At 44.1% G+C, this 22,813-nt stretch overlaps 2 protein-coding genes across 8 annotated transcripts in view; both read right to left on the reverse strand.

Moving 5' to 3' along the window:
• The window catches only part of LOC118495300 (nuclear factor 7, brain-like), a 1,057,410-nt gene that overhangs the window by 279,665 nt on the left and 754,932 nt on the right, over positions 1 to 22,813 (reverse strand). The window lies entirely within an intron of this gene.
• khk (ketohexokinase) overlaps positions 625 to 22,813 on the reverse strand; it is a 30,988-nt gene continuing 8,799 nt past the window's right edge. For 5 of the 7 annotated variants that reach the window (XM_031317313.2, XM_031317318.2, XM_031317315.2 and 2 more), the window contains 3 exons: positions 22,170 to 22,258; positions 21,804 to 21,961; positions 625 to 1,047 (listed from right to left, as the gene is read on the reverse strand). In XM_031317313.2, coding sequence (XP_031173173.1) covers positions 947 to 1,047; positions 21,804 to 21,961; positions 22,170 to 22,258 — 348 coding nt within the window. In that variant the 3' untranslated portion in view covers positions 625 to 946. Of the gene's footprint in view, positions 1,048 to 21,803; positions 21,962 to 22,169; positions 22,259 to 22,813 lie in introns of those variants that run through there. The other 2 variants (XM_031317316.2, XM_031317319.2) reach the window with 2 other exon arrangements.

Genomic DNA, 22,813 nt, shown 5'->3' on the forward strand with positions numbered 1-22,813 from the left:
TAATTTAACATTTCACTTCATTTAGACTCACTGCATCACAGTTCCCAGTTAATTCAAACTATTTGTTAGCAGCTTGTTAATAGTTAGATTTACTTTTCATTAAATAACTAATAAATAAACCCTACAACACTTAATCTTTGTTGTTTTATAATCCTTTACAGCCTCTTAGATCCTCTGCTGCCGTTTTTTTAAATGCAAACTATCACACGAATTAAACAACTGGCAACTCAGATGCACCAAACCTATGAAAGTTATTTTACAGTTCATTATTAAAGAAAATAGACTCTTCTCTCTCTATCTTGGCAAAAAAGAATCTGCTACAACAAAAGGTCCTTTATCAAAGCACAACTTACATTGTTTTTGTTTTTTTTAAGATTATTTTTTTGGGGCTTTTCCCTTTATTTTGAAAGTGGATAGACATGACAGGGGGAGAGAGATGGGGGATGACACCCAGCAAAGGGCAGCAGGTCGGATTCGAAACCGCGCCACTGCTGGACTCAGCATACATGGGGCGAACAATCTTACTGGGGGAGTTAGAGGTCGCCCCACAACTTACATCTTTCATAATCTTCCAACCAGAAGAATTGTGAGAGATGCAACCTCCGTGACATTTTAAACAATTGAAAACTTATTTAACGGTCACTCTTTGTTCGTTTTATTATCATAGTTTAACTGTTTTATTCAAACTATGCTTTCCCTTGTCTTATTTTTATTTTCACATATTCTATGCTATTTGCTTCCCCTTTGCTGTAAAGCACTTTAAACTACACTCCCTGTTTCAAAGGTCCTATATAAATAACGTTTATTATTATTATAAATGGATTGCTGAATAAAATCATCAGTTCTTTTTCATATCATTAAAGATAAAAATGTGTTTTTAAAACCCAACATCTTTACATACTGTAAACACAGTTCTCTGAATACGTCTCTGTCTTAAAGTCTTCGGTCAGTTGTCAAACTTTCCAGCAATGCCGTCGTAACCGTGGAAACCACACTTCCTGCCGGCGACTCGGCAGCCAAAGGTCAGAGCCTCCTGCAAACTTCCACCTACGGTTGACAAATTGATTTATTTCAGTAATATGTAGAAGAAACCCAAAACCAAATAAATCAGACGTGAGTTCAGTCTGCAGGTCGACATCAGATCTGAGACGCCTTCACTTTGACCTGGAAGTAAAGGGTCGACTCTCTTCTTTCAAAATAAAAGTCATGTAAGTGGCCTTTTTTAACATGGGACTGATAATATTTGATGTCTATATTCATTTTAAAAAGTCATAAACCTTAGTATTTCATTGATTGATGCTTTTTTGCATCTCTACATAATACAGTAAAAAAATGCCCAAAACAATCTTTAAAACATCTAAATGTTTGAAAACTAAAAGACTAAAATCCCATTCAATATGCTGGCAAATGAAATGTCTCATGTAGGACAGTGAAATGTTTCAGCGTAGGACAGTGAAATGTCTCAGCGTAGGACAGTGAAATGTCTCAGCGTTGGACAGTGAAATGTTTCAGCGTTGGACAGTGAAATGTTTCAGCGTACGACAGTGACATGTCTCAGCGTAGGACAGTGAAATGTCTCAGCGTTGGACAGTGAAATGTCTCAGCGTACGACAGTGAAATGTTTCAGCGTACGACAGTGAAATGTCCCAGCGTAGGACAGTGAAATGTCCCAGCGTAGGACAGTGAAATGTCCCAGCGTAGGACAGTGAAATGTTTCAGCGTACGACAGTGAAATGTCCCAGCGTAGGACAGTGAAATGTCCCAGCGTAGGACAGTGAAATGTTTCAGGTTGGACAGTGAAATGTCTCAGAGTAGGACAGTGAAATGTCTCAGAGTAGGACAGTGAAATGTCTCAGAGTAGGACAGTGAAATGTTTCAGCGTAGGACAGTGAAATGTCTCAGCGTTGGACAGTGAAATGTCTCAGCGTTGGACAGTGAAATGTCTCAGAGTAGGACAGTGAAATGTCTCAGAGTAGGACAGTGAAATGTCTCAGCGTAGGACAGTGAAATGTCTCAGCGTTGGACAGTGAAATGTCTCAGCGTTGGACAGTGAAATGTTTCAGCGTAGGACAGTGAAATGTTTCAGCGTAGGACAGTGAAATGTCTCAGCGTTGGACAGTGAAATGTCTCAGCGTTGGACAGTGAAATGTCTCAGCGTACGACAGTGAAATGTTTCAGCGTAGGACAGTGAAATGTTTCAGCATAGGACAGTGAAATGTCTCAGCATTGGACAGTGAAATGTCTTAGCGTAGGACAGTGAAATGTTTCAGGTTAGGACAGTGAAATGTTTCAGCGTAGGACAGTGAAATGTCTCATTGCTGGACAGTGAAATGTTTCAGCGTAGGACAGTGAAATGTTTCAGGGTAGGACAGTAAAATGTCTCAGCGTAGGACAGTGAAATGTTTCAGCGTTGGAAAATGAAATGTCCCAGCGTAGGACAGTGAAATGTTTCAACGTTGGACAGTGAAATGTTTCAGCGTAGGACAGTGAAATGTCTCAGCGTAGGACAGTGAAATGTTTCAGCGTTGGAAAATGAAATGTCCCAGCGTAGGACAGTGAAATGTTTCAGGTTGGACAGTGAAATGTCTCAGTGTTGGACAGTGAAATGTCTCAGGGTAGGACAGTGAAATGTCTCAGCGTAGGACAGTTAAATGTCTCAGCGTAGGACAGTGAAATGTCTCAGTGTTGGACAGCGAAATGTTTCAGCGTAGGACAGTGAAATGTCTCAGCGTAGGACAGTGAAATGTCTCAGCGTAGGACAGTGAAATGTCTCAGCGTTGGACAGTGAAATGTTTCAGCGTTGGAGAGTGAAATGTCTCAGCGTTGGAGAGTGAAATGTCTCAGCGTAGTGCAGTGAAATGTCTCATCGTACGACAGTGAAATATCTTAGCGTACGACAGTGAAATTTCTCAGTGTACGATAGTGAAATGTCTCAGCGTTGGACAGTGAAATGTTTCAGCGTAGGACAGTGAAATGTTTCAGCGTAGGACAGTGAAATGTCTCAGTGTAGGACAGTTAAATGTCTCAGGTTGGAAAGTGAAATGTCTCAGTGTTGGACAGCGAAATGTTTCAGCGTAGGACAGTGAAATGTCTCAGCGTAGGACAGTGAAATGTCTGTGTTGGACATTGAAATGTTTCAGCGTAGGAGAGTGAAATGTCTCAGCGTAGGAGAGTGAAATGTCTCAGCGTAGGAGAGTGAAATGTCTCAGCGTACGACAGTGAAATGTCTCAGCGTACGACAGTGAAATGTCTCAGCGTACAACAGTGAAATGTCTCAGCGTACAACAGTGAAATGTCTCAGCGTACGACAGTGAAATGTTTCAGCGTAGGACAGTGAAATGTCTCAGCGTAGGACAGTGAAATGTCTCAGCGTTGGACAGTGAAATGTCTCAGCGTTGGACAGTGAAATGTCTCAGCGTAGGACAGTGAAATGTTTCAGCGTAGGACAGTGAAATGTTTCAGCGTAGGACAGTGAAATGTCTGTGTTGGAAAGTGAAATGTCTCAGCGTTGGACAGTGAAATGTTTCAGCGTAGGACAGTGAAATGTTTCAGCGTAGGACAGTGAAATGTCTGTTTTGGACAGTGAAATGTCTCAGCGTTGGACAGTGAAATGTTTCAGCGTAGGACTGTGAAATGTCTGTGTTGGACATTGAAATGTCTCAGCGTAGGACAGTGAAATGTCTCAGCGTACGACAGTGAAATGTCTCAGCGTACGACAGTGAAATGTCTCAGCGTACGACAGTGAAATGTCTCAGCGTACGACAGTTAAATGTCTCAGCGTAGGACAGTGAAATGTCTCAGCGTTGGACAGCGAAATGTCTCAGCGTAGGACAGTGAAATGTTTCAGCGTAGGACAGTGAAATGTTTCAGCATAGGACAGTGAAATGTTTCAGGGTAGGACAGTGAAATGTCTCAGCGTAGGACAGTGAAATGTTTCAGCGTTGGACAATGAAATGTCCCAGCGTAGGACAGTGAAATGTCCGAGCGTAGGACAGTGAAATGTCCCAGCGTAGGACAGTGAAATGTTTCAGGTTGGACAGTGAAATGTCTCAGTGTTGGACAGTGAAATGTCTCAGGGCAGGACAGTGAAATGTCTCAGCGTAGGACAGTGAAATGTCTCAGCGTAGGACAGTGAAATGTCTGTGTTGGACAGTGAAATGTCTCAGCGTTGGATAGTGAAATGTTTGTGTTGGACAGTGAAATGTCTCAGCGTACGACAGTGAAATGTCTCAACGTAAGACAGTGAAATGTTTCAACGTTGGACAGTTAAATGTTTCAGTGTAGGACAGTTAAATGTCTCAGCGTAGGACAGTGAAATGTCTCAGCGTTGGACAGCGAAATGTCTCAGCGTAGGACAGTGAAATGTTTCAGCGTAGGACAGTGAAATGTTTCAGCATAGGACAGTGAAATTTCTCAGCGTTGGACAGTGAAATGTCTCAGCGTAGGACAGTGAAATGTTTCAGGGTAGGACAGTGAAATGTCTGTTGGACAGTGAAATGTCTCAGCGTAGGACAGTGAAATGTTTTAGCGTAGGACAGTGAAATGTTTCAGCGTTGGACAGTGAAATGTTTCAGCGTTGGACAGTGAAATGTTTCAGCGTAGGACAGTGAAATATTTCAGGGTAGGACAGTGAAATGTCTCAGCGTAGGACAGTGAAATGTTTCAGCGTTGGACAATGAAATGTCCCAGCGTAGGACAGTGAAATGTCCGATCGTACGACAGTGAAATGTCTCAACGTAAGACAGTGAAATGTTTCAACGTTGGACAGTTAAATGTTTCAGCGTAGGACAGTTAAATGTCTCAGCGTAGGACAGTGAAATGTCTCAGCGTTGGACAGCGAAATGTCTCAGCGTAGGACAGTGAAATGTTTCAGCGTAGGACAGTGAAATGTTTCAGCATAGGACAGTGAAATGTTTCAGGGTAGGACAGTGAAATGTCTGTTGGACAGTGAAATGTCTCAGCGTAGGACAGTGAAATGTTTTAGCGTAGGACAGTGAAATGTTTCAGCGTTGGACAGTGAAATGTTTCAGCGTTGGACAGTGAAATGTTTCAGCGTAGGACAGTGAAATATTTCAGGGTAGGACAGTGAAATGTCTCAGCGTAGGACAGTGAAATGTTTCAGCGTTGGACAATGAAATGTCCCAGCGTAGGACAGTGAAATGTCCGAGCGTAGGACAGTGAAATGTCCCAGCGTAGGACAGTGAAATGTTTCAGGTTGGACAGTGAAATGTCTCAGCGTTGGACAGTGAAATGTTTCAGCGTAGGACAGTGAAATGTCTGTGTTGGACATTGAAATGTCTCAGCGTAGGACAGTGAAATGTCTCAGCGTACGACAGTGAAATGTCTCAGCGTACGACAGTGAAATGTCTCAGCGTACGACAGTGAAATGTCTCAGCGTACCAGCGTACGACAGTGAAATGTCTCAGCGTACGACAGTGAAATGTCTCAGCGTACGACAGTGAAATGTCTCAATGTAAGACAGTGAAATGTTTCAACGTTGGACAGTTAAATGTTTCAGCGTAGGACAGTTAAATGTCTCAGCGTAGGACAGTGAAATGTCTCAGCGTTGGACAGCGAAATGTCTCAGCGTAGGACAGTGAAATGTCTCAGCGTAGGACAGTGAAATGTTTCAGCATAGGACAGTGAAATTTCTCAGCGTTGGACAGTGAAATGTCTCAGCGTAGGACAGTGAAATGTTTCAGGGTAGGACAGTGAAATGTCTGTTGGACAGTGAAATGTCTCAGCGTAGGACAGTGAAATGTTTTAGCGTAGGACAGTGAAATGTTTCAGCGTTGGACAGTGAAATGTTTTAGCGTTGGACAGTGAAATGTTTCAGCATAGGACAGTGAAATATTTCAGGGTAGGACAGTGAAATGTCTCAGCGTAGGACAGTGAAATGTTTCAGCGTTGGACAATGAAATGTCCCAGCGTAGGACAGTGAAATGTCCGATCGTAGGACAGTGAAATGTCCCAGCGTAGGACAGTGAAATGTTTCAGGTTGGACAGTGAAATGTCTCAGTGTTGGACAGTGAAATGTCTCAGGGCAGGACAGTGAAATGTCTCAGCGTAGGACAGTGAAATGTCTCAGCGTAGGACAGTGAAATGTCTGTGTTGGACAGTGAAATGTCTCAGCGTTGGACAGTTAAATGTCTCAGTGTAGGACAGTTAAATGTCTCAGGTTGGAAAGTGAAATGTCTCAGCGTTGGCAGTGAAATGTTTCAGCGTAAGACAGTGAAATGTTTCAGCGTTGGACAGTGAAATGTTTCAGCGTAGGACAGTTAAATGTCTCAGGTTGGAAAGTGAAATGTCTCAGCGTTGGACATTGAAATGCTTCAGCGTAGGACAGTGAAATATCTCAGCGTACGACAGTGAAATATCTCAGCGTAGGACAGTGAAATGTCTGAGGTTGGACAGTGAAATGTTTCAGCGTAGGACAGTGAAATGTCTCAGCGTTGGATAGTGAAATGTCTCAGCGTTGGACAGTGAAATGTCTCAGCGTAGGACAGTGAAATGTTTCAGCGTACGACAGTGAAATGTCTCAGTGTTCGATAGTGAAATGTCTCAGCGTTGGACAGTGAAATGTCTCAGCGTAGGACAGTGAAATGTCTGTGTTGGACAGTGAAATGTCTCAGCGTTGGACAGTGAAATGTTTCAGCGTAGGACAGTGAAATGTCTGCGTAGGAGAGTGAAATGTCTCAGCGTAGGACAGTGAAATGTCTCAGCGTACGACAGTAAAATGTCTCAGCGTACGACAGTGAAATGTCTCAGCGTACGACAGTGAAATGTCTCAGCGTACGACAGTGAAATGTCTCAGCGTACGACAGTGAAATGTTTTAGCGTAGGACAGTGAAATGTTTCAGCGTTGGACAGTGAAATGTCTCAGCGTTGGACATTGAAATGCTTCAGCGTAGGACAGTGAAATGTCTCAGCGTAGGACAGTGAATTGTTTCAGCGTAGGACAGTGAAATGTCTCAGGTTGGACAGTGAAATGTTTCAGCGTAGGACAGTGAAATGTCTCAGCGTAGGACAGTGAAATATCTCAGCGTAGGACAGTGAAATATCTCAGCGTACGACAGTGAAATATCTCAGGATTGGACAGTGAAATGTCTCAGGTTGGACAGTGAAATGTTTCAGCGTAGGACAGTGAAATATCTCAGCGTAGGACAGTGAAATGTCTGAGGTTGGACAGTGAAATGTTTCAGCGTAGGACAGTGAAATGTCTCAGCGTTGGATAGTGAAATGTCTCAGCGTTGGACAGTGAAATGTCTCAGCGTAGGACAGTGAAATGTTTCAGCGTACGACAGTGAAATGTCTCAGTGTTCGATAGTGAAATGTCTCAGCGTTGGACAGTGAAATGTTTCAGCGTAAGACAGTGAAATGTCTCAGCGTTGGACAGTGAAATGTTTCAGCGTAAGACAGTGAAATGTTTCAGCGTAGGACAGTGAAATGTCTCAGGTCTCTCTTCATCTAAACCCAACCGTCCCGTTCTTCTTTATCTAAACCCAACTGTCCCGTTCTTCTTTACATAAACCCAACCGTCCCGTTCTTCTTTACCTAAACCCAACTGTCCCGTTCTTCTTTATCTAAACCCAACCGTCCCGTTCTTCTTTACATAAACCCAACCGTCCCGTTCTTCTTTACCTAAACCCAACTGTCCCGTTCTTCTTTATCTAAACCCAACCGTCCCGTTCTTCTTTACCTAAACCCAATAGTCCCGTTCTTCTTTACCAGTGAAATATCTCAGCGTTGGACAGTGAAATGTTTCAATGTAGGACAGTGAAATGTCTCAGCGTAGGACAGTGAAATGTCTCAGCGTAGGACAGTGAAATATCTCAGCGTAGGACAGTGAAATATCTCAGCGTACGACAGTGAAATATCTCAGGATTGGACAGTGAAATGTCTCAGGTTGGACAGTGAAATGTTTCAGCGTAGGACAGTGAAATATCTCAGCGTAGGACAGTGAAATGTCTGAGGTTGGACAGTGAAATGTTTCAGCGTAGGACAGTGAAATGTCTCAGCGTTGGATAGTGAAATGTCTCAGCGTTGGACAGTGAAATGTCTCAGCGTAGGACAGTGAAATGTTTCAGCGTACGACAGTGAAATGTCTCAGTGTTCGATAGTGAAATGTCTCAGCGTTGGACAGTGAAATGTTTCAGCGTAAGACAGTGAAATGTCTCAGCGTTGGACAGTGAAATGTTTCAGCGTAAGACAGTGAAATGTTTCAGCGTAGGACAGTGAAATGTCTCAGGTCTCTCTTCATCTAAACCCAACCGTCCCGTTCTTCTTTATCTAAACCCAACTGTCCCGTTCTTCTTTACATAAACCCAACCGTCCCGTTCTTCTTTACCTAAACCCAACTGTCCCGTTCTTCTTTATCTAAACCCAACCGTCCCGTTCTTCTTTACATAAACCCAACCGTCCCGTTCTTCTTTACCTAAACCCAACTGTCCCGTTCTTCTTTATCTAAACCCAACCGTCCCGTTCTTCTTTACCTAAACCCAATAGTCCCGTTCTTCTTTACCAGTGAAATATCTCAGCGTTGGACAGTGAAATGTTTCAATGTAGGACAGTGAAATGTCTCAGCGTAGGACAGTGAAATGTCTCAGCGTTGGACAGCGAAATGTCTCAGCGTAGGACAGTGAAATGTTTCAGCGTAGGACAGTGAAATGTTTCAGCATAGGACAGTGAAATTTCTCAGCGTTGGACAGTGAAATGTCTCAGCGTAGGACAGTGAAATGTTTCAGGGTAGGACAGTGAAATGTCTGTTGGACAGTGAAATGTCTCAGCGTAGGACAGTGAAATGTTTCAGCGTTGGACAGTGAAATGTTTCAGCGTAGGACAGTGAAATATTTCAGGGTAGGACAGTGAAATGTCTCAGCGTAGAACAGTGAAATGTTTCAGCGTTGGACAATGAAATGTCCCAGCGTAGGACAGTGAAATGTCCGATCGTAGGACAGTGAAATGTCCCAGCGTAGGACAGTGAAATGTTTCAGGTTGGACAGTGAAATGTCTCAGTGTTGGACAGTGAAATGTCTCAGGGCAGGACAGTGAAATGTCTCAGCGTAGGACAGTGAAATGTCTCAGCGTAGGACAGTGAAATATTTCAGGGTAGGACAGTGAAATGTCTCAGCGTAGGACAGTGAAATGTTTCAGCGTTGGACAATGAAATGTCCCAGCGTAGGACAGTGAAATGTCCGATCGTAGGACAGTGAAATGTCCCAGCGTAGGACAGTGAAATGTTTCAGGTTGGACAGTGAAATGTCTCAGCGTACGACAGTGAAATGTCTCAACGTAAGACAGTGAAATGTTTCAACGTTGGACAGTTAAATGTTTCAGCGTAGGACAGTTAAATGTCTCAGCGTAGGACAGTGAAATGTCTCAGCGTTGGACAGCGAAATGTCTCAGCGTAGGACAGTGAAATGTTTCAGCGTAGGACAGTGAAATGTTTCAGCATAGGACAGTGAAATGTTTCAGGGTAGGACAGTGAAATGTCTGTTGGACAGTGAAATGTCTCAGCGTAGGACAGTGAAATGTTTTAGCGTAGGACAGTGAAATGTTTCAGCGTTGGACAGTGAAATGTTTCAGCGTTGGACAGTGAAATGTTTCAGCGTAGGACAGTGAAATATTTCAGGGTAGGACAGTGAAATGTCTCAGCGTAGGACAGTGAAATGTTTCAGCGTTGGACAATGAAATGTCCCAGCGTAGGACAGTGAAATGTCCGAGCGTAGGACAGTGAAATGTCCCAGCGTAGGACAGTGAAATGTTTCAGGTTGGACAGTGAAATGTCTCAGTGTTGGACAGTGAAATGTCTCAGGGCAGGACAGTGAAATGTCTCAGCGTAGGACAGTGAAATGTCTCAGCGTAGGACAGTGAAATGTCTGTGTTGGACAGTGAAATGTCTCAGCGTTGGACAGTGAAATGTTTCAGTGTAGGACAGTGAAATGTTTCAGCGTAGGACAGTGAAATGTCTGTGTTGGACATTGAAATGTCTCAGCGTAGGACAGTGAAATGTCTCAGCGTACGACAGTGAAATGTCTCAGCGTACGACAGTGAAATGTCTCAGCGTACGACAGTGAAATGTCTCAGCGTACGACAGTGAAATGTCTCAGCGTACGACAGTGAAATGTCTCAACGTAAGACAGTGAAATGTTTCAACGTTGGACAGTTAAATGTTTCAGCGTAGGACAGTTAAATGTCTCAGCGTAGGACAGTGAAATGTCTCAGCGTTGGACAGCGAAATGTCTCAGCGTAGGACAGTGAAATGTTTCAGCGTAGGACAGTGAAATGTTTCAGCATAGGACAGTGAAATTTCTCAGCGTTGGACAGTGAAATGTCTCAGCGTAGGACAGTGAAATGTTTCAGGGTAGGACAGTGAAATGTCTGTTGGACAGTGAAATGTCTCAGCGTAGGACAGTGAAATGTTTTAGCGTAGGACAGTGAAATGTTTCAGCGTTGGACAGTGAAATGTTTCAGCGTTGGACAGTGAAATGTTTCAGCGTAGGACAGTGAAATATTTCAGGGTAGGACAGTGAAATGTCTCAGCGTAGGACAGTGAAATGTTTCAGCGTTGGACAATGAAATGTCCCAGCGTAGGACAGTGAAATGTCCGATCGTAGGACAGTGAAATGTCCCAGCGTAGGACAGTGAAATGTTTCAGGTTGGACAGTGAAATGTCTCAGTGTTGGACAGTGAAATGTCTCAGGGCAGGACAGTGAAATGTCTCAGCGTAGGACAGTGAAATGTCTCAGCGTAGGACAGTGAAATGTCTGTGTTGGACAGTGAAATGTCTCAGCGTTGGACAGTTAAATGTCTCAGTGTAGGACAGTTAAATGTCTCAGGTTGGAAAGTGAAATGTCTCAGCGTTGGACAGTGAAATGTTTCAGCGTAAGACAGTGAAATGTTTCAGCGTTGGACAGTGAAATGTTTCAGCGTAGGACAGTTAAATGTCTCAGGTTGGAAAGTGAAATGTCTCAGCGTTGGACATTGAAATGCTTCAGCGTAGGACAGTGAAATATCTCAGCGTACGACAGTGAAATATCTCAGCGTAGGACAGTGAAATGTCTGAGGTTGGACAGTGAAATGTTTCAGCGTAGGACAGTGAAATGTCTCAGCGTTGGATAGTGAAATGTCTCAGCGTAGGACAGTGAAATGTTTCAGCGTACGACAGTGAAATGTCTCAGTGTTCGATAGTGAAATGTCTCAGCGTTGGACAGTGAAATGTCTCAGCGTAGGACAGTGAAATGTCTGTGTTGGACAGTAAAATGTCTCAGCGTACGACAGTGAAATGTCTCAGCGTACGACAGTGAAATGTCTCAGCGTACGACAGTGAAATGTCTCAGCGTACGACAGTGAAATGTTTTAGCGTAGGACAGTGAATTGTTTCAGCGTAGGACAGTGAAATGTCTCAGGTTGGACAGTGAAATGTTTCAGCGTAGGACAGTGAAATGTCTCAGCGTAGGACAGTGAAATATCTCAGCGTAGGACAGTGAAATATCTCAGCGTACGACAGTGAAATATCTCAGGATTGGACAGTGAAATGTCTCAGGTTGGACAGTGAAATGTTTCAGCGTAGGACAGTGAAATATCTCAGCGTAGGACAGTGAAATGTCTGAGGTTGGACAGTGAAATGTTTCAGCGTAGGACAGTGAAATGTCTCAGCGTTGGATAGTGAAATGTCTCAGCGTTGGACAGTGAAATGTCTCAGCGTAGGACAGTGAAATGTTTCAGCGTACGACAGTGAAATGTCTCAGTGTTCGATAGTGAAATGTCTCAGCGTTGGACAGTGAAATGTTTCAGCGTAAGACAGTGAAATGTCTCAGCGTTGGACAGTGAAATGTTTCAGCGTAAGACAGTGAAATGTTTCAGCGTAGGACAGTGAAATGTCTCAGGTCTCTCTTCATCTAAACCCAACCGTCCCGTTCTTCTTTATCTAAACCCAACTGTCCCGTTCTTCTTTACATAAACCCAACCGTCCCGTTCTTCTTTACCTAAACCCAACTGTCCCGTTCTTCTTTATCTAAACCCAACCGTCCCGTTCTTCTTTACATAAACCCAACCGTCCCGTTCTTCTTTATCTAAACCCAACCGTCCCGTTCTTCTTTACCTAAACCCAATAGTCCCGTTCTTCTTTACCAGTGAAATATCTCAGCGTTGGACAGTGAAATGTTTCAATGTAGGACAGTGAAATGTCTCAGCGTAGGACAGTGAAATGTCTCAGCGTTGGACAGCGAAATGTCTCAGCGTAGGACAGTGAAATGTTTCAGCGTAGGACAGTGAAATGTTTCAGCATAGGACAGTGAAATTTCTCAGCGTTGGACAGTGAAATGTCTCAGCGTAGGACAGTGAAATGTTTCAGGGTAGGACAGTGAAATGTCTGTTGGACAGTGAAATGTCTCAGCGTAGGACAGTGAAATGTTTTAGCGTAGGACAGTGAAATGTTTCAGCGTTGGACAGTGAAATTTTTCAGCGTTGGACAGTGAAATGTTTCAGCGTAGGACAGTGAAATATTTCAGGGTAGGACAGTGAAATGTCTCAGCGTAGGACAGTGAAATGATTCAGCGTTGGACAATGAAATGTCCCAGCGTAGGACAGTGAAATGTCCGATCGTAGGACAGTGAAATGTCCCAGCGTAGGACAGTGAAATGTTTCAGGTTGGACAGTGAAATGTCTCAGTGTTGGACAGTGAAATGTCTCAGCGTAGGACAGTGAAATGTCTCAGCGTAGGACAGTGAAATGTCTGTGTTGGACAGTGAAATGTCTCAGCGTTGGACAGTTAAATGTCTCAGTGTAGGACAGTTAAATGTCTCAGGTTGGAAAGTGAAATGTCTCAGCGTACGACAGTGAAATGTCTCAGCGTACCAGCGTACGACAGTGAAATGTCTCAGCGTACGACAGTGAAATGTCTCAGTGTTCGATAGTGAAATGTCTTAGCGTTGGACAGTGAAATGTTTCAGCGTAAGACAGTGAAATGTTTCAGCGTTGGACAGTGAAATGTTTCAGCGTAGGACAGTTAAATGTCTCAGGTTGGAAAGTGAAATGTCTCAGCGTTGGATAGTGAAATGTCTCAGCGTTGGACAGTGAAATGTCTCAGCGTAGGACAGTGAAATGTTTCAGCGTACGACAGTGAAATGTCTCAGTGTTCGATAGTGAAATGTCTCAGCGTTGGACAGTGAAATGTCTCAGCGTAGGACAGTGAAATGTCTGTGTTGGACAGTGAAATGTCTCAGCGTTGGACAGTGAAATGTTTCAGCGTAGGACAGTGAAATGTCTGCGTAGGAGAGTGAAATGTCTCAGCGTAGGACAGTGAAATGTCTCAGCGTACGACAGTAAAATGTATCAGCGTACGACAGTGAAATGTCTCAGCGTACGACAGTGAAATGTCTCAGCGTACGACAGTGAAATGTCTCAGCGTACGACAGTGAAATGTTTCAGCGTAGGACAGTTAAATGTCTCAGGTTGGAAAGTGAAATGTCTCAGCGTTGGACATTGAAATGCTTCAGCGTAGGACAGTGAAATGTCTGTGTTGGACAGTGAAATGTCTCAGCGTTGGACAGTGAAATGTTTCAGCGTAGGACAGTGAAATGTCTGCGTAGGAGAGTGAAATGTCTCAGCGTAGGACAGTGAAATGTCTCAGCGTACGACAGTAAAATGTCTCAGCGTACGACAGTGAAATGTCTCAGCGTACAACAGTGAAATGTCTCAGCGTACGACAGTGAAATGTCTCAGCGTACGACAGTGAAATGTTTCAGCGTAGGACAGTTAAATGTCTCAGGTTGGAAAGTGAAATGTCTCAGCGTTGGACATTGAAATGCTTCAGCGTAGGACAGTGAAATGTCTCAGCGTAGGACAGTGAATTGTTTCAGCGTAGGACAGTGAAATGTCTCAGGTTGGACAGTGAAATGTTTCAGCGTAGGACAGTGAAATGTCTCAGCGTAGGACAGTGAAATATCTCAGCGTAGGACAGTGAAATATCTCAGCGTAGGACAGTGAAATATCTCAGCGTACGACAGTGAAATATCTCAGGATTGGACAGTGAAATGTCTCAGGTTGGACAGTGAAATGTTTCAGCATAGGACAGTGAAATATCTCAGCGTAGGACAGTGAAATGTCTGAGGTTGGACAGTGAAATGTTTCAGCGTAGGACAGTGAAATGTCTCAGCGTTGGATAGTGAAATGTCTCAGCGTTGGACAGTGAAATGTCTCAGCGTAGGACAGTGAAATGTTTCAGCGTACGACAGTGAAATGTCTCAGTGTTCGATAGTGAAATGTCTCAGCGTTGGACAGTGAAATGTTTCAGCGTAAGACAGTGAAATGTTTCAGCGTTGGACAGTGAAATGTTTCAGCGTAGGACAGTTAAATGTCTCAGGTTGGAAAGTGAAATGTCTCAGCGTTGGATAGTGAAATGTCTCAGCGTTGGACAGTGAAATGTCTCAGCGTAGGACAGTGAAATGTTTCAGCGTACGACAGTGAAATGTCTCAGTGTTCGATAGTGAAATGTCTCAGCGTTGGACAGTGAAATGTCTCAGCGTAGGACAGTGAAATGTCTGTGTTGGACAGTGAAATGTCTCAGCGTTGGACAGTGAAATGTTTCAGCGTAGGACAGTGAAATGTCTGCGTAGGAGAGTGAAATGTCTCAGCGTAGGACAGTGAAATGTCTCAGCGTACGACAGTAAAATGTCTCAGCGTACGACAGTGAAATGTCTCAGCGTACGACAGTGAAATGTCTCAGCGTACGACAGTGAAATGTCTCAGCGTACGACAGTGAAATGTTTCAGCGTAGGACAGTTAAATGTCTCAGGTTGGAAAGTGAAATGTCTCAGCGTTGGACATTGAAATGCTTCAGCGTAGGACAGTGAAATGTCTGTGTTGGACAGTGAAATGTCTCAGCGTTGGACAGTGAAATGTTTCAGCGTAGGACAGTGAAATGTCTGCGTAGGAGAGTGAAATGTCTCAGCGTAGGACAGTGAAATGTCTCAGCGTACGACAGTAAAATGTCTCAGCGTACGACAGTGAAATGTCTCAGCGTACAACAGTGAAATGTCTCAGCGTACGACAGTGAAATGTCTCAGCGTACGACAGTGAAATGTTTCAGCGTAGGACAGTTAAATGTCTCAGGTTGGAAAGTGAAATGTCTCAGCGTTGGACATTGAAATGCTTCAGCGTAGGACAGTGAAATGTCTCAGCGTAGGACAGTGAATTGTTTCAGCGTAGGACAGTGAAATGTCTCAGGTTGGACAGTGAAATGTTTCAGCGTAGGACAGTGAAATGTCTCAGCGTAGGACAGTGAAATATCTCAGCGTAGGACAGTGAAATATCTCAGCGTAGGACAGTGAAATATCTCAGCGTACGACAGTGAAATATCTCAGGATTGGACAGTGAAATGTCTCAGGTTGGACAGTGAAATGTTTCAGCATAGGACAGTGAAATATCTCAGCGTAGGACAGTGAAATGTCTGAGGTTGGACAGTGAAATGTTTCAGCGTAGGACAGTGAAATGTCTCAGCGTTGGATAGTGAAATGTCTCAGCGTTGGACAGTGAAATGTCTCAGCGTAGGACAGTGAAATGTTTCAGCGTACGACAGTGAAATGTCTCAGTGTTCGATAGTGAAATGTCTCAGCGTTGGACAGTGAAATGTTTCAGCGTAAGACAGTGAAATGTCTCAGCGTTGGACAGTGAAATGTTTCAGCGTAAGACAGTGAAATGTTTCAGCGTAGGACAGTGAAATGTCTCAGGTCTCTCTTCATCTAAACCCAACCGTCCCGTTCTTCTTTATCTAAACCCAACTGTCCCGTTCTTCTTTACATAAACCCAACCGTCCCGTTCTTCTTTACCTAAACCCAACTGTCCCGTTCTTCTTTATCTAAACCAAACCGTCCCGTTCTTCTTTACATAAACCCAACCGTCCCGTTCTTCTTTACCTAAACCCAACTGTCCCGTTCTTCTTTATCTAAACCCAACCGTCCCGTTCTTCTTTACCAGTGAAAGGTCTCAGCGTTGGACAGTGAAATGTCTCAGCGTAGGACACTGAAATGTCTCAGCGTAGGACAGTGAAATGTCTCAGCGTTGGACAGTGAAATGTTTCAGCGTAGGACAGTGAAATGTCTGTGTTGGACATTTAAAGGTCTCAGCGTTGGACAGTGAAATGTTTCAGCGTAGGAGATTGAAATGTCTCAGGTCTCTCTTCACCTAAACCCAACTGTCCCGTTCTTCTTTACCTAAACCCAACCGTCCCGTTCTTCTTTACCTAAACCCAACCCTTCCGTTCTTCTTTACCTAAACCCAACGGTCCCGTTCTTCTTTATCTAAACCCAACCGTCCCGTTCTTCTTTACCTAAACCCAATAGTCCCGTTCTTCTTTACGAGTGAAATGTCTCAGCGTTGGACAGTGAAATGTTTCAACGTAGGACAGTGAAATGTTTCAGGGTAGGACAGTGAAATGTCTCAGCGTTTGACAGTGAAATGTTTCAGGGTAGGACAGTGAAATGTCTCAGCGTTGGACAGTGAAATGTTTCTGGGTAGGGCAGTGAAATGTCTCAGCGTAGGACAGTGAAATGTCTGTGTTGGAAATTGAAAGGTCTCAGCGTTGGACAGTGAAATGTTTCAGCGTAGGAGAGTGAAATGTCTCAGCGTAGGACATTTGAAATGTCTCAGCGTTGGACAGAGAAATGTCTCAGCGTACGACAGTGAAATGTCTCAGCGTACGACAGTGAAATGTCTCAGTGGTCGATAGTGAAATGTCTCAGCATTGGACAGTGAAATGTTTCAGCGTAGGACAGTGAAATGTCTCAGGTTGGACAGTGAAATGTTTCAGCGTAAGACATTGAAATGTTTCAGCGTTGGACAGTGAAATGTTTCAGCGTAGGACAGTTAAATGTCTCAGGTTGGAAAGTGAAATGTCTCATCGTTGGACAGTGAAATGTTTCAGCGTAGGACAGTGAAATGTCTCAGCGTAGGACAGTGAAATGTTTCAGCGTAGGACAGTGAAATGTCTCAGGTTGGACAGTGAAATGTTTCAGCGTAGGACAGTGAAATGTCTCAGCGTAGGACAGTGAAATGTTTCAGCGTAGGACAGTGAAATGTCTCAGGTTGGACAGTGAAATGTTTCAGCGTAGGACAGTGAAATGTCTCAGCGTTGGACAGTGAAATGTCTCAGCGTAGGACAGTGAAATGTCTCAGCGTTGGACAGTGAAATGTCTCAGTGTAGGACAGTGAAATGTCTCAGTGTACGACAGTGAAATGTGTCAGCGTATGACAGTGAAATGTCTCAGTGTACACTAGTGAAATGTCTCAGCGTTGGACAGTGAAATGTTTCAGCGTAAGACAGTGAAATGTTTCAGCGTAGGAGAGTGAAATGTCTCAGGTCTCTTTTCATCTAAACCCAACCGTCCCGTTCTTCTTTATCTAAACCCAACCGTCCCGTTATTCTTCATCTAAACCCAACTGTCCCATTCTTCTTTACATAAACCCAACCGTCCCGTTCTTCTTTACCTAAACCCAACTGTCCCGTTCTTCTTTATCTAAACCCAACCGTCCCGTTCTTCTTTACATAAACCCAACCGTCCCGTTCTTCTTTACCTAAACCCAACTGTCCCGTTCTTCTTTATCTAAACCCAACCGTCCCGTTCTTCTTTACCTAAACCCAATAGTCCCGTTCTTCTTTACCAATGAAATATCTCAGCATTGGACAGTGAAATGTTTCAACGTAGGACAGTGAAATATTTCAGGGTAGGACAGCGAAATGTCTCAGCGTTGGACAGTGAAATGTTTCAGGGTAGGACAGTGAAATGTCTCAGCATTGGACAGTGAAATGTTTCAGCGTAGGACAGTGAAATGTCTGTGTTGGACATTGAAAGGTCTCAGCGTTGGACAATGAAATGTTTCAGCGTAGGAGAGTGAAATGTCTCAGCGTAGGACAGTGAAATGTCTCAGCGTTGGACAGTGAAATGTCTCAGCGTTGGACAGTGAAATGTCTCAGCGTAGGAGAGTGAAATGTCTCAGGTCTCTCTTCATCTAAACCCAACTGTCCCGTTCTTCTTTACCTAAACCCAACCGTCCCGTTCTTCTTTACCTAAACCCAACCCTCCCGTTCTTCTTTACCTAAACCCAACCGTCCCGTTCTTCTTTACCTAAACCCAACGGTCCCGTTCTTCTTTACCTAAACCCAACCCTCCCGTTCTTCTTTACCTAAACCCAACCGTCCCGTTCTTCTTTACCTAAACCCAACGGTCCCGTTCTTCTTTATCTAAACCCAACCGTCCCGTTCTTCTTTACCTAAACCCAATAGTTCCGCTCTTCTTTACCAGTGAAATGTCTCAGCGTTGGACAGTGAAATGTTTCAACGTAGGACAGTGAAATGGTTCAGGGTAGGACAGTGAAATGTCTCAGCGTTTGACAGTGAAATGTTTCAGCGTAGGACAGTGAAATGTCTCAGCGTTGGACAGTGAAATGTTTCATGGGTAGGGCAGTGAAATGTCTCAGCGTAGGACAGTGAAATGTCTCAGTGTTGGACAGTGAAATGTCTCAGCGTTGGACAGTGAAATGTTTCAGCGTAGGACAGTGAAATGTCTCAGCGTAGGACAGTTGAAATGTCTCAGCGTTGGACAGTGAAATGTCTCAGCGTACGACAGTGAAATGTCTCAGCGTACGACAGTGAAATGTCTCAGTGGTCGACAGTGAAATGTCTCAGCATTGGACAGTGAAATGTTTCAGCGTAGGACAGTGAAATGTCTCAGGTTGGACAGTGAAATGTTTCAGCGTAAGACATTGAAATGTTTCAGCGTTGGACAGTGAAATGTTTCAGCGTAGGACAGTTAAATGTCTCAGGTTGGAAAGTGAAATGTCTCATCGTTGGACAGTGAAATGTTTCAGCGTAGGACAGTGAAATGTCTCAGCGTAGGACAGTGAAATGTTTCAGCGTAGGACAGTGAAATGTCTCAGGTTGGACAGTGAAATGTTTCAGCGTAGGACAGTGAAATGTCTCAGCGTAGGACAGTGAAATGTTTCAGCGTAGGACAGTGAAATGTCTCAGGTTGGACAGTGAAATGTTTCAGCGTAGGACAGTGAAATGTCTCAGCGTAGGACAGTGAAATATCTCAGCGTAGGAAAGTGAAATAAGTCAGCGTAGGACAGTGAAATATCTCAGCGTACGACAGTGAAATATCTCAGCGTAGGACAGTGAAATATCTCAGCGTACGACAGTGAAATGTCTCAGGTTGGACAGTGAAATGTTTCAGCGTAGGACAGTTAAATGTCTCAGTGTAGGAGAGTGAAATGTCTCAGCGTAGGACAGTGAAATGTCTCAGCGTTGGACAGTGAAATGTCTCAGCGTAGGACAGTGAAATGTCTCAGCGTTGGACAGTGAAATGTCTCAGTGTAGGACAGTGAAATGTCTCAGTGTACGACAGTGAAATGTGTCAGCGTAGGACAGTGAAATGTCTCAGCGTAGGACAGTGAAATGTCTCAGCGTTGGACAGTGAAATGTCTCAGCGTTGGACAGTGAAATGTCTCAGCGTAGGAGAGTGAAATGTCTCAGGTCTCTCTTCATCTAAACCCAACTGTCCCGTTCTTCTTTACCTAAACCCAACCGTCCCGTTCTTCTTTACCTAAACCCAACCCTCCCGTTCTTCTTTACCTAAACCCAACCGTCCCGTTCTTCTTTACCTAAACCCAACGGTCCCGTTCTTCTTTACCTAAACCCAACCCTCCCGTTCTTCTTTACCTAAACCCAACCGTCCCGTTCTTCTTTACCTAAACCCAACGGTCCCGTTCTTCTTTATCTAAACCCAACCGTCCCGTTCTTCTTTACCTAAACCCAACGGTCCCGTTCTTCTTTATCTAAACCCAACCGTCCCGTTCTTCTTTACCTAAACCCAATAGTTCCGCTCTTCTTTACCAGTGAAATGTCTCAGCGTTGGACAGTGAAATGTTTCAACGTAGGACAGTGAAATGGTTCAGGGTAGGACAGTGAAATGTTTCAGGGTAGGACAGTGAAATGTCTCAGCGTTGGACAGTGAAATGTCTCAGCGTAGGACAGTGAAATGTCTGTGTTGGACATTGAAAGGTCTCAGCGTTGGACAGTGAAATGTTTCAGCGTAGGAGAGTGAAATGTCTCAGCGTTAGACAGTGAAATGTCTCAGCGTACAACAGTGAAATGTCTCAGCGTACGACAGTGAAATGTTTCAGCGTAGGACAGTGAAATGTCTCAGGTTGGACATTGAAATGTTTCAGCGTAAGACAGTGAAATGTTTCAGCGTTGGACAGTGAAATGTTTCAGCGTAGGAAAGTGAAATGTCTCAGCGTTGGACACTGAAATGTTTCAGCGTAGGACAGTGAAATGTTTCAGCGTAGGACAGTGAAATGTCTCAGGTTGGACAGTGAAATGTTTCAGCGTAGGACAGTGAAATGTCTCAGCGTAGGACAGTGAAATATCTCAGCGTAGGACAGTGAAATATCTCAGCGTACGACAGTGAAATATCTCAGCGTTGGACAGTGAAATGTCTCAGGTTGGACAGTGAAATGTTTCAGCGTAGGACATTGAAATATCTCAGCGTAGGACAGTGAAATGTCTCAGGTTGGACAGTGAAATGTTTCAGCGTAGGACAGTGAAATGTCTCAGCGTAGGACAGTGAAATATCTCAGCGTAGGACAGTGAAATATCTCAGCGTAGGACATTGAAATATCTCAGCGTAGGACAGTGAAATGTCTCAGGTTGGACAGTGAAATGTTTCAGCGTAGGTCAGTGAAATGTTTCAGCGTAGGACAGTGAAATGTTTCAGCCTAGGACAGTGAAATGTTTCAGCGTAGGACAGTGAAATGTCGGTGTTGGACAGTGAAATGTCTCAACGTACGACAGTGAAATGTCTCAGTGTTCGATAGTGAAATGTCTCAGCATTGGACAGTGAAATGTTTCAGCGTAAGACAGTGAAATGTTTCAGCGTTGGACAGTGAAATGTTTCAGCGTAGGACAGTTAAATGTCTCAGGTTGGAAAGTGAAATATCTCAGCGTAGGACAGTGAAATATCTCAGCGTAGGACAGTGAAATATCTCAGCGTACGACAGTGAAATATCTCAGCCTACGACAGTGAAATGTCTCAGTGTACGATAGTGAAATGTCTCAGCGTTGGACAGTGAAATGTCTGTTGGACAGTGAAATGTTTCAGCGTAGGACAGTTAAATGTTTCAGCGTAGGACAGTGAAATGTCTCAGGTTGGACAGTGAAATGTCTGTGTTGGACAGTGAAATGTTTCAGCGTAGGACAGTGAAATGTCTCAGGTTGGACAGTGAAATGTCTCAGGTTGGACAGTGAAATGTTTCAGCGTAGGACAGTTAAATGTCTCAGGTTGGAAAGTGAAATGTCTCAGCGTTGGACCGTGAAATGTTTCAGCGTAGGACAGTGAAATGTCTCAGCGTAGGACAGTGAAATATCTCAGTGTAGGACAGTGAAATATCTCAGCGTACGACAGTGAAATGTCTCAGTGTACGATAGTGAAATGTCTCAGCGTTGGACAGTGAAATGTCTGTAGGACAGTGAAATGTCTCAGGTTGGACAGTGAAATGTCTGTGTTGGACAGTGAAATGTTTCAGCGTAGGACAGTGAAATGTCTCAGGTTGGACAGTGAAATGTCTGTGTTGGACAGTGAAATGTTTCAGCGTAGGACAGTTAAATGTCTCAGCATAGGAGAGTGAAATGTCTCAGGTTGGACAGTGAAATGTCTGTGTTGGACAGTGAAATGTTTCAGCGTAGGACAGTGAAATGTCTCAGGTTGGACAGTGAAATGTCTGTGTTGGACAGTGAAATGTCTCACCATTGGACAGGGTGAAGATGACGGCGGAGTTGAAAGTGTCTCCGGCTCCAAGAGTGTCGACGAGAGTTTTAGGAGGAAAAGCGTCTGAATGTAAGAGCAAACCGTCAGGACCCAAAGCATCTGCTCCTTTTTCTGCCCAGGCACAGACCAGGACAGCCCTAAGAGAAAGACAGGTCAGAGACAGATAAAGAGAGACATGTCAGATAGACAAACAGATCAGAAAGAGAGACATGTCAGAGAGAGAGAAAGAGGCAGAGAGACAGGACAGAGAGAAAGAGAGAGAGATAGAGAGACATAGAGAGAGAGAGAGAGAATAAAGTTCCTTCTCTCATATGTTATACCTGCTGACCTTTGACCTCCACTCACCCCGGTTTGACCCGACCGTAGAGTCCTTTCAGAGCAGCTTCAGCCGACAGGAAGCCAAAGTGACGAGCAACGTCTTTACTGACAAACACCTGAAGAAGACATGAAAAGATGAGAAAACTAGTCCAGTTCAGACCAAAGACTCATGACGAGATGTAACCCTAACCCTGTAGCAAGCCTCTCACTATCACTATCCTCATTCTGATTTGAAGATGCTACAAATGATATCCAGCTACAAAAAAGCCTGAGAAGTCTGAAGTTTGAACTGTAGTACAGAGAGAGGTTTCTATGGAGATGATACACCGTCTCGTCTGATTGGTGGAAACTGGCAGCTTTCAGAACGCTGCAGACTGGAGGCTTGCAGGGAGACTAAAGTTTACACTCGTCTCAATCTGAATCTCTAGTCTGAACTGGGGTTTAAGGCCCTGTTCAGACCTGGTTTTAATTCATCTGAAAGACACGTGTTGCTGCACAGTGGTTTAGTGTTTCAGTATACTGCGTTTTGCGGTCCCTCTCCTCTCCTTTGGTCTGTTTCGGCAAGGCTTTCTGTTGGGGCGGAGCAGAGAGAAAGGTGCAGTGTTTTGATGGTTATAAGATTATGTTGCCAGATGTTCCTGTGTTGTTTTAATGATCTAAGCCTCTGGTGC

The sequence above is a fragment of the Sander lucioperca genome, chromosome 6, assembly GCF_008315115.2.
Source record: "Sander lucioperca isolate FBNREF2018 chromosome 6, SLUC_FBN_1.2, whole genome shotgun sequence".
NCBI classification, from domain to species: Eukaryota; Metazoa; Chordata; class Actinopteri; order Perciformes; family Percidae; genus Sander; species Sander lucioperca.